Genomic DNA, 12,012 nt, shown 5'->3' on the forward strand with positions numbered 1-12,012 from the left:
TTGGTCTTCACTGCCAAAAGAGTGATCTGACTTTATTGTACTAAAATTACCTTATCTTGGTATGTTTGCTTGCTTTCTCTTTGCACATAATACGTACCAAAGTCCCTTAGTGTCTTAACCTGCACAGAAAAAAACAAACAAACAAGAAGAACAAGAACAAAAGAAATAGGTGAATAAGCACCAGAAGATATCAGCAGTTATGAAGCATTGTGCTTAATATTATTCATTTACTTCTGCTAGCTCGATTACAGTTGGCACAGCATAGTCTAGCCATGTTCTTATTGTTGGTTTCTGTAGACCTATTTAATGACTCTGATACACACTCTTGTGCTGTGTATACACTGTTATATTTGTGTGCTTTTTTGTCTTGCAGCTTGGCTGGATATATTTCCCACCTTTTTTAAGGATAGGTAATACCTAAGGGAATAGCTACTCAGAAGTTTCAAATCTGGATATAAATCAGATATTTATTTTGCAAATAGTTAATAATGAAAAAATAACTGAGAATATCAAATCTTGTGCAAAAAATATCTGGATAAAATGATGTACATCTTGAAAACAGATAGTTTGGTTTATTTTTCTCCTTTTCGTTATAGCTTCTTGGAATAATGGTGGTTTAGACCATGAGTCATGAGACCATGAGTCCATGTCTGTGCCAGATGTAATGACTTGTCAGCTTAATTTGGAAGCAGTAATGTATACTTTCTTTTCAAATGTAAATTCAAGTGAGATGTTATGGACTGCATTTTTTTTTTTCACTTTTTCTGTTTAATTTCTTTTTTTTAGTTTGCTTGTAATCCTACAGTGTCATGCAAGGAGTCAAGAGGATTCAGCACTCCTCTTTTTTTTCTTAAAAGAAATACACATCTTTGTAAGTGTATTACTGGGTGACATTTGAGAACAAGTTAAGTCTCTCCTGGCAGCACATGGCTGAAGAATGCATGCAAGAAATTTTAGGCACTTGTTTCTGGTCTGAACTGTGATCTGCACTTCTAGTAAACTGAAAAAAGAAAATTTCCAGTTTCTACTTGTTTCTTCGGTGTATCAGGATTTCTCCAGCTGTGAACACAAAGTGATGGAGCAGAGTGCCAAATTAGTTACATGTAGCTAATTTTGACTGCTGATCAGTTTCCAGATAGGGGTCAGCATATTACTTTATGTAATGCAAACAAGGCATAGATGGATTCTTCCTGGAGGCAGTTCAGCTCTTCCATTCCCACATGACATCTGCATGGAAAGTACAGCCATCTGCTCCCTGGCCTTCGCCCTCCTTCAGGCTGTCCCTGGGGGACCTCCACGTTTCTATCAGCGCAATACACCAGTACAGCCAAACAAAACAGATAGACTGTCTTCTTGTAATAGTTCTCTTTTGCTTTGCTATTAGCATGTATGTATTTCTTTATTATAGAAGATTACGAACTTTGCTTATACAAAGTTGAAATCCAAGCAGCAAGTATACTGTTTCTGCAGAACATAGGAAGATGTGTAAGAGACTGAACAGAACCTAGCTCTTAACCTAACTGGTATCAATACACTAATGAGGGGAAAATCTGAGTATGGCCTTTCTGCTTGCAGAAGCAATTTACTTTTTTGGCACGGTTTTTGTTACATGTTTAGTGCTCCTAGTATATTTCTACCACAATTCTCATGCTGATCGAAGAACAAGATTTATGTTTTTGACAGTTCTTGGCAGGTAGAGTTGTAGTAGAAGTGTGGGAGGTTCGAAATGATTTATAACAGATACATGGATGGACTCTGTCAACGTCTCCATTAATTCTTATGTAATCTTTGGAAAAGGTGTTTCGTAAGCAGATGATGACTTCCATTCAAATTCCCATTTATGTTCTCTATCATTGCGATAGGATATGCTTTTATTCATATCCTGAGCATAGGCACTGTTTGTGCTTCAGCAGTTCTCCTTAGCACCATTGCAGATGTTCTGCAGCTGATATGTCCTACAGTATTCAGCCCAGAGTTCTCTTTAATCCTGTGATTAGATTGGATTCAAGAATCTTTCCAGAAATATTTTGTCTTGTAGCCAACTGCTTTTAATTAATGATTATTTAAGTAACGTTACCTTTCTTGGACAAACTGCTAAATATTTTACTTATGTGTGTGTAGGTTCCAAATAATTTTAAATGTTCACGGGTCAGTGATATTGCCTGAGAGATTTTTGCTCGGACACGGTGTAAGAGACGAGAGATTAGTAAGGTGTATGAGAAACTTTGCTAAACGTTGAACTGACTTTGTTCAAAGTGAATTTGGTTGTTCCTAGGGAAGACTGATCTTTGAATAAGACATGTTCTACCAAGCTTTCCTCCATCGGCCTGTTCCTAGAATGAGGTTATAGTGGTGAGTTTTAGTGGTAGTAGGTAGCGCTTTGACAGAAGCACAATGGTTATGACTTCACCACAAGATCTGATAGATGAGAAACCTTTTTAGAAGGCTTAGAAGGGAAACTGGAATGCTTTGTGCTCAAAAATTTCTGCTGTTCAGAATGGGAGAGTTTAGTATTCCTGTCAAGCAACACAAACATGACCTGGTAACACATGACCTTAAGAAGCAGAGTCGTACATCTATTTTACAGTGGTGTATAACACTGTGAAGGATTGTGAGGGGGATATTAGAAATGCTACTCTTTGGACAAGGTGATAGTCCCTAATTCATTGTAATCATTTGTATATGAATTTCAAAATTCATTTTATTCTGAGGTAATTAAATTATCTTTTCTTTCTATCTTCCTGGCCAGTATTTCTTGGTGTCTTTCAGTTGTAGTCACTCTCTTCCTATTATTTAATTTATTGCTGAAGTTATGAAGCACTTCAAATCTTTTTAACTATCTAAGGAAAAGATGTGATACAGAATATGTAATGCAGTACTCAGTTTTTCTGTTTGCCATCCTATTTTCTGTTGGTGTGAACAGTTCCTGACAAGTCCCTTTTATTTAAAAACATATAAACAAAAAACAACTACAAAACACACACACACCAAAAAAACGCTTGACAATTTTTGGGAAGTCCTGAGAGTCATTTATTACTGTGTTACATGATAATTGAAAATAGTATTAATTAGTATTAAAATGCTATAGATTTTCTGGTTGATTATAAAATTATCTTAAGCCTTTTTTTACGTGAGCTTTTGTAACAGTGTTTTGCAGAAGACTATCATCTTTGTAAGAGCAAATATTTCAGCATTAATTACAGTTGACTTCTGGGAGAAATATATAAAGAGATTAAAATATTGGTATAAGTTCCTGGATTACATTTCTGGTTTTTCTTACAAGTGTTTGTGTGGGTGGGACTCTTCACCCCTGGGGTTGCTTCTCTGAATTAAATCTTTTTTCCCTAAACATCACTTTTGCCGTGCTTCTCCAAGAACACCATTTCTGTACATGTTTCTAGCACATATCACATCCATGAGAACTTTGGCACTCAGCTTCTTGTGGTGGTTTCAGTTAAAAACAATTATAGTTGTTCTGTTCTTGGTGTTGCTGTATGGCTTTTAACATGCCATCATCCTGCACAACTCCAAATTGTGCTACTCAAGGGAGTTCAGGCTGTAACTGCGGTTGATCCATCCCAGAGTCTTCTCTTCCACAAGAGTTTCTAGGAGAGCAGTATAGCATACATCTGAAATCTGTTTAACTGTTCTGTGACAGAAAGGTATCACAATGAAATCATCTTTTTGAAAAAGAAATGTGCCGGTTCTATTGGAATGTTCCAACCCTTGAATTTATGTAACTGATTACAGAAAATTCAGGGCAAAAATAGTAGTCTCAGATCTGTTAATCAAGGCTGGGAAATGGTGTTCAGAAAAGTGAGTCAAGACTCAGGGGTCAGCCCAAGCTGTCTGAAGCAATGGATTGGATGCACGTCTTCACTCTGTCCTTGCTTGCACTTTGATTCAGAGAGACATTTTTCATAGTGGGTTGTGTCTGAATGAATATTTGTTAGTGTTAGAAACGTGTTCCTATATTTTGGTTTTGTTTTGTTTTTGCAGTTGATATTGCTTTAGGAATTTTTTGTTTATTGGAAGTTCACACAAAAGAGAGGATTTCTTTAACAGGTTGGTTTAGTCTTGAAAAAAGGAACCATGTCAGTGGTGATTCTGGGAACAAACTATCACAATGGAAATCACAGATGGGGGGTAACAGTGCAGCAAACAATGCATAAGACACTGCAGATGACTTAAAATTCATTGGATAGGAACCACTCAGTGCTGTCATTGTACAAGTAAACTACATATGCTCTGGATATTTAATGAACGGAACTCCTGCATTAGAAGTTAGAGCTTCTGCATGCTTATTCCACGTTCTACTTGTGCATATGTTTTTTCACAGTTCTGTGTGTTTAAGAGAACTCACATATTATAGGTAATTGCGCCAGCATGTCAGAGCACTTTGAGTTGAAGTCTGGTTTTCTAACTTTCTTTGCAGTCACATCAGCCTCATATAATTTGCAACTGGAGTTGTCCTTTGTGTGATTTTTATTTTTTTTTTTTGGATAACTGAAGTACTGAATGCTACCATAATGTTGTGCCATTAAGCTTCATGGATCTTTCTAAAATATGTTTTGGTGGTGAGATCCTGGTACTTTTCTGGGTATTCTATTCTCCAACCAGTTTTGTGCACACTCTGTAAAAATGTTTTCATATAAATCAAGCTTCTGTAAATCGGCTATCAGAATATTTCGTGGAACAGTGTTAACTAACAGGTTAGGTTGGAAGGGACCAACCCTTAAATTCAGTTCCAACCCACGCTATGGGAAGGGCTGCCATCCATCCGAAGATCAGATTAGAACAGGGCCTCATCCAGACTGGCCCTGAACACCTCCAGGGATGGGGCATTCACAGCTGCTCTGGGCAGCCTATGCCAGGGCCTCACCACCCTCTGAGTAAAGAATTTCTCCCTAACATTTAATTTAAATCTCCCCATTTTTAGTTTAAAGCTATTCCTCCTTGTTTTATCACTATCTACCCATGTAAAAAGTTAGTGCCCAGAGTCTCTCCTTTCTCTGCTGAATCTGTTACTCTGCTGTTGAAGAAAATTAAATTAATCTGAGCGAATTTTCTTTTTCTTGATAAATCCTTGCTGGCTCTTTTTTTTTTTAATCTTGCATTGCATGTGCTTAGAAATATTCTCCTAATAGTTCTTGATCTTTTATTCCAGATTTCCATGAACAAAGTACAATGCATCTCATACCACTCTTCAGATAGGCAAATGGAAGGAGACTGGAAGAGGCAGCTTGTCTGTGTCCATCTGTTGACACAGTAGTTTCTGGAGCCCTATCTGTGTTTGTATTTTATTCTGTAGTACCTAATTTTGTTTTCATTGAAGGTATAGAGAATCATACAATGCCTACCCCAAATAGCCTTTGCTTTTCTGATAGCCTATCTGTTATCAGACAGCACCTATCTCCAACTTCCTAAAGCTAAAAGAAAATTTTCTTCCCCTTTTTTTTTTTTTTTTAGTTGATTGCAAACTTGAATTTGAAATACAAACTGCATTTAACTGCAGTTATGTTGGAGTTTCTGTTCAGCCATAATTTTGCTAAGGTGACTGAAAGGAAGTCAAGATGCACATATTGGCAGCTGTTGATATTTTGATAGACAGTAAAAGACAAGCAAGGAATTTCCCCCAAGTTTTCTCTTTATGTCTATATTTACAAATGTGTGCATAAAAGTGTGTCAGATTTGCTTACTGAGATAGTGATGGCTTTGGGACAGGATGTTTGTATAGGATATGGGGTGAAATGTATGTATGTATAGTGGAATGTAGTATATGGATGCACACACATGATAATTGTTGTTTGGTTATTACTGGCATCAGTGGTTTATATCATTTTGAGACGGGCAGATGCTCAGAGTAGGTCTTTGTGTGGCCAGTATCCTTGCAGCAGTACTGTCTGGTGGCTGAAGGTTGCTGAGAGCAAATATGGGAAAGTGCTTTACTGTGGCAGGAGAAAAAAGCTGTGCTTCTAAAAATGTATGCAGATGGTGCCAAAAGAACAGCTGCCTGGAAATGTCATTGAGATGTTGCCAGAAAAGCTACTGGAGCTCCATGCCAAGACTGACCAAAAAAGGAAGGATGATTGTTCTCCTGTTCTTATAGAAAAGTTCAAAGCTACAGCCCCTGAGCAAGAAACAAATTGCCTAACAAAGCAATGCTGCAATGAAACATAAAGCAAATATCAGTTCTGCTCAGCATGCTAATAAGAAGTCATACTGAATACTGGGTATCTGAAGGGATTAAGACACTCAGGTTACCTTGCTCTTCTGTGTGGAGTAGGCATATTTTCCATAGAGTGGCACACTGGTGATGCTAGCAGAATGGATTATGAGAAGCACAAAGGGCAGTTTGAATAAAAATGTGTGAGAAAATTTACGTAGCAGACTATTTCTAAGTCTGTGGTTAGCATTAGTAATAAAAATATCTGTCCTCCAAAATTTAGTATCTTTTGTAAACTTGAATTCTGATGTATGGATATACATGGATATACAACTTGCCAGTATTTAAAAGCTCCCTAAGTGGAGTGGGTATGGCAAGGTAGTAGTTACAGGGTAAAAGTCTCGTGGGTTTCTTACTTTTCCATAGGAAGGCCTTCCTTCTTTATAAAAACTTAGTCTTCGCATACTTTATGCAAAGTTTAATGCGTATGCATGTTTAATTTTGAATTGTACACAGTACTGAAGTGCCTCCTATTTTACTGAGAATGCTGTGGTGAGCTTTTGCCTTTTATATGGAAATGTGTGTGTGTGTGTATTTGTTAGAATCCCACTCATTACAAATTTACCTGTCAGCATGTTGATTTCATGCACAGTGACTGATGATCACCTCTTCAGACAACTTCCATAACCTATGTGATCAGTAAAGACAGTTCTGCATAAGATCCCGGTGCAGTTTTGAGAGCAGGGAGTTTGATAAGGGGCACTATAGATTCCTTCACAACTTCACTTGATGATTTGAAATTCTGAAACAGGTTCATTTCAGAAATGTTTATTCAAGGAGTGTGGAAGGTCACTGAGAAGTTCAGTGTTGTAGAACTACAAGGATTGTTTCTTCTGAGAAGTACTGCAAAGGCTATCAATAAAATGTCGTATGAATTTTTAAAAGCAATTTGTTGCAGATGTTCTGACAAGAATGATGTTTACAGAAGTTGATAGAAAATTGACTTCTGATTGAAATAGGCATTGGTAGCTGGAGAGATAAAGCAAGAACATATCATTCTGGCTGCAATCACAGAAACGTCCTGTGGGTGATCATGCGGCTAAGTGAAGGACGGACACAAAAACTTTCTGTGGCAAATTTTGTTTTCATAAAAATTGAGGTTTTTCCATATGTTTAATAGAAATGGATAATCTTACAGTTTGGTTTTTTTTTGTTTTTTTTTGTTTTTTTTTTACTTTAGCCAAAGTATCATATACTTTAAGATAGATGGGGTGTCTGCTATTTGTTTCACAATGCTTGTATCTGGAATAGAAATACTAAAATACATGAAGGTCTTTACAAATAACTGAATGGTCTAATTCTAATTTGGACAGTTTCCTTTAAATATAGCTGATGAACAAAATTATTACAGTCAAGCTAACAAGTAAAAGTCAGTCATGCTAATTTTTGCTGGAGTTTATAGAATTGGATAAGTTTGGTTATGCAGTGAAAGAAAATTACAAATGCATTACAGATAATGACCATTTTTAACTCTTTAAAAACAGGCAGGTGGTGTGAATCATCCAATGAACTTCTTTCCAAAACATCTCAATTTGACTTCAGTTCTGAAAAATTATCTCTGCAGGCCTCGTGTTGTTTTTCCAAAGGCAGTGTTACGAGACCATACTAAGTACTAATGAAAAATAAAATCTTGTTTTACAAGAATTTCTTTAAGTCTCTGCTCACCCACAGTCAAAGGAAAAGATCTCCTCTCTCACAGGATTGATTCAGAGACATGTACTCTGCTAAGCTCTGGATAGGATCTAACACATTTTAAGAAGCATAATACCTAAGTGGTGTTCTTGTAAAGTGTTGTATTGAGTACACTTACTCATTTAGTAAAATGGATGTATTGAAGTAGATTGTTAGTGAAGGCTGGAGCAAGTGAACGATACAAGGAAGAAAACGGCTAGTTACTACCAGAGGTTGAGAAACAGACTAATTGTCTTTCATAGAAATCCAATTGCTTTAAAAATGTTCACACATTTTGAATAGGGATGGAGCAAAGAGAGTTCTGGTGGGTCTAAAGATTGAAAACTAATTGGATGTCAGCTAAACTAAAGCACTTAAAATAAGCAAGGGATCATCTAGGATGTGCTGAGAAAAATCTAAGACTGTTTGACACATGCTATAGGAAAATAACTCTAATTTTTAAGAACTGAGCCTCAGTGATGTATTAATCCTTTCACATGGGAGTATATAATGCAGAAAACCGTCCTTTTTCTTGTAAGTTGAAAAGCTCTGTGAGAAGAGTATTGATTTATTTCCTTCACGTAACACCTACACATCCCTCTGATTGGCATAATTCCAGTGTACTAGGAGTACTAGGTTAATTCATGTCATATTATAATATGAAACCAGAGCTTGGATACTCTGATTCCAAGTAGGTTTGTTTTATATGCGTCTTTTACTGGCACTTTCTACTAGTTACTACTTCAGTGCATTGGTGGATGTGCTGTGTATGTATGATTATGCTCAGAAATTGCAAGGGTTTTTTTGGCTTTATGGTTTATTTTAAACTGTTATTTATCAGCTATATACATTTAGCTGACATTGTGGCATTCAATTTCAATTTCAGTTAGCAGTTCATAAAAGCACCCAGTGTAAAAAAGCTGTGTGTGTAAACACAAAACATGCAATTTTCACTCAATTTTGACTCAGATTTTGGCCTCTCAGATCTCTTGATCCAGGTACTGAACAACTGTTATCTTATACATGTTGTAATAATTAAAGGTTTTTCCACCATCTTGCATTAGTAGGCTGGGGGAAGCAGCGGTCACAGGAAATAAAAAAAAAAAAGGAATAATTTCTCATGGGTGTCAAAACTGGCTGGAATCCTCTGCAGGTGTAGTTCTCTGTTTGCTGTCAGCAAGGAAGATTCATTGAGCACAACTCATTTAAATGACTCAGTGTTGGAATGCTAAATTTGCTACATTTGCTGATGCTGTTAAACTGGGAGGAACATGTTGGAAGGTCTAGACTATTATTTTTAACATCCTTGACAACCTATATGAGTAGTATAAAAGATGGTAATTTTTGCAGGGCAAGCTGGAGAATGCATGCAACAATTATGGCCTTGGAAGTATGATGCAGTGGTCATAACGCTAAGGGGCAGTTTTGCAAAAATGTGTTAAACAGATTTCAAGCTGACTGGAAGTCAGAATTTAAGCTAAACTGCTTTTTGTTTTTCCTTTCTCTCTGTTCTGGAGTAAGGAGTATGCTAAGAATTGCATATCCATCTTTTGAAAACTTCAAATATACTGATCAAATGCAGCAGAGCGAGAGAGAACCATGGGAATGCTGAGCTTGTGACCTCTGCAAAAAGGTTGAATGAAATCTTTAATTTGAGCACAAGATAAGAATCTTCAGATAGTTAGAAAATAAATGAGAGCAATGCTTTTTCTGCTGCATATAAGAAAAAGCGCGAAAGCTTAATGTTATAATGTTACATGTCAGAGAAGAATGCCTTCACAAATAAAGCATAATTAAATGATGTGATATATAACATGCGTGACTTAATTGCTTAATCATCATAAGATTTCAAGAACAGATAAAGCCAATACTTGTTATAATTTATGAAAATATATTTGCCTTGCAGGGAAACTTGATGACCTCTTTAAGTCTATTTTGGGCAAGTTTTATGTTGCTGGTTTTTTATCTTTTTTTTGGTGTTGTTCATTCCTTTATACATTTCTTCTTTTGCAGTGGAAAAAAGAAAAGCTTAAAGCATTAAGATCTCTTAAAAGTTCCCAATCCATCTGTGCAGCTGATCTCTCCAGTCTTTATCCATTCTCAATTGGAAGAAGAAATAAAGTCCACCTTTTTGTAACCTATCAAGGCTTTCTTTTTGAAGAGAGCATAAATACTGGAAGTCATTCAGTTATTTTTTTCTTTGCAGGTTACGAGATGACAGAATTAGGATAGAAAGGATAGAAAACTACCATTTTGAATACAGTCATGCTTTCCAATTGGTTACTGATTTTTATGCAAAAGAGGTGCCTGATATCACAGGTATGTCAGAACATCTTTGATGCATTCCTGTTAGCTTGTACATCAGGACACATTGAGGACTCATAGACTTGGCTACTTCCAATGTATTAAAATATTCCCTAACTTGATCCTATGCATGAAGGATAAATCTTGATTGCTCTAGACTTTGCCACTGCTTTCAGGGGCCTAGAAATTTGCAAGGCAAATCTTACTAGTAAAGAAAATATTCCATGTCCTTTTTCACCAAATTCACTGCCCATTTGGCAGCAGGCCTATGTCTTCCCTTGTCTTATTTCCGTTCTTCATGTACTTTGACACTTTCAATTCCAGGTGTCCTCTGACTTTCCTAAGCCCAGCAAGCTTGAGCAGTGTCTGTGTGTTCCTCGTGATAGCATCCTATTCATCCCATGCAGGCCTCTTGCTGCTTTTGCTTCATTTTTTGCACACTTGCAAACTCCACACCTTGGAGTTTGAAGAATCCTTAGAAATGAACACTGCTTACATAGAAATCAATGTTGGCATCCTTTTTTTAATGTCATGAGCACATATGTTAGGAGAAGTACAAATTCCACATATGTAGCAAATTGATGGAAATGATGGAAATGATACAATATCTGAAATGTTTCTTCAGTTCTTCATTGTATTTGTTGACATTCTTAAGGTTTCTTTCTCAAACCTTTATTATATAAGGCTTCAAAAGTACCCTTTCGTAATGAGATTGATGGAGTAAATTTTCCTATTGTCACATCTGGAACATACACTGTACTAGAGTACCCTCTAGATGCAGAAGAACTATCTAATAGAAATATCTGTTTTACCAAGATGAAACCTCATTGTGTAGACTTGTTGAGACACGTAAATCATCAGGCATTTTTATTCTTTTTAATTTGTGTAGATGTTGCCTACAGTAATGGAGATTTCAGAATTCAGTTCTTAGTTTGTATATTTAGAAATTTATTATGCCAACTGTTAATTGTTTTTCTGAGGAAAAACCTGTGGAATCCAGCGTTTAATATTTCATAATTTGTTTGCGATATTGTCAAGGTGTACATTCTTTTGGAAGCATGATTTATGTTGATTTATAGATAGCATAGTACACTGTATGTATAATTAAGATTTCTGTTGAATTAAGTTGAAAAATTGATTATGCTTTTTCTAAAATGCATAGGCAGTAAACAGTGATTTAACTGTTTTTTGTTGTTTTTTTTTAGGTCCTCAAAAACTATCTGTAATACTAAGCTTGGATAAACCTATTATTTGTGCTCTGGCAGCAGTAATTGCATACCTCAAAGAATTTAATTTGGAAAAGATGCTTTACAATCCAAGGTAAGTTGCGTTTCCATCAAAGCAATTACCAGAGATATCTTGTAACTTTTATCAGACAACTTGCCTTAAATGAAATGAACTCACTCAGAATGATTTAAATAAACTTTTTTAAAAAATCAAGTTTCTAATCAGAACTGGAAGAATCAAATGATTTTTTTTTCTTCCCAAATGGAGTTTTGTGAAAATATTCTTGAAGTATATTTTTACAGTCATTACTGTCAGTAATGTAAATGAGCAGGTACTGCAGGCAAGTGTTATTAAAAATGAACAAGGAGCAAAAACTTGTAGGTACTAGGAAGGAAACTGTAAATTTTGTAAGTAAATACTAGCAATTATATTTCAGTCTCAGCTTTACTCTGTGAACAAGTATTGTGCTTTTTTGGCAGGTTTTTAAAACCTCTTTTTTATGCTGTAATTCAGCTTTGCAAGATTTGTTTTATTTTTCCATAGAGGTGTGTAAATCATACTCTTTGTAGCCTTAGAAGCAGATA

The 12,012-nt window shown here is 36.0% G+C and overlaps 1 protein-coding gene across 1 annotated transcript in view; it reads left to right on the plus strand.

The window, feature by feature from the left end:
• MSH3 (mutS homolog 3) overlaps positions 1 to 12,012 on the plus strand; it is a gene marked incomplete at both ends in the record, with an annotated part of 110,524 nt that overhangs the window by 27,648 nt on the left and 70,864 nt on the right. Inside the window, 2 exons of the mRNA XM_079548616.1 lie at positions 10,104 to 10,216; positions 11,407 to 11,521. Coding sequence (XP_079404742.1) covers positions 10,104 to 10,216; positions 11,407 to 11,521 — 228 coding nt within the window. The remainder of the gene's footprint in view (positions 1 to 10,103; positions 10,217 to 11,406; positions 11,522 to 12,012) is intronic.

The sequence above is a fragment of the Tetrao urogallus genome (genome assembly GCF_951394365.1).
Source record: "Tetrao urogallus genome assembly, chromosome: Z".
Lineage (NCBI taxonomy): Eukaryota > Metazoa > Chordata > Aves > Galliformes > Phasianidae > Tetrao > Tetrao urogallus.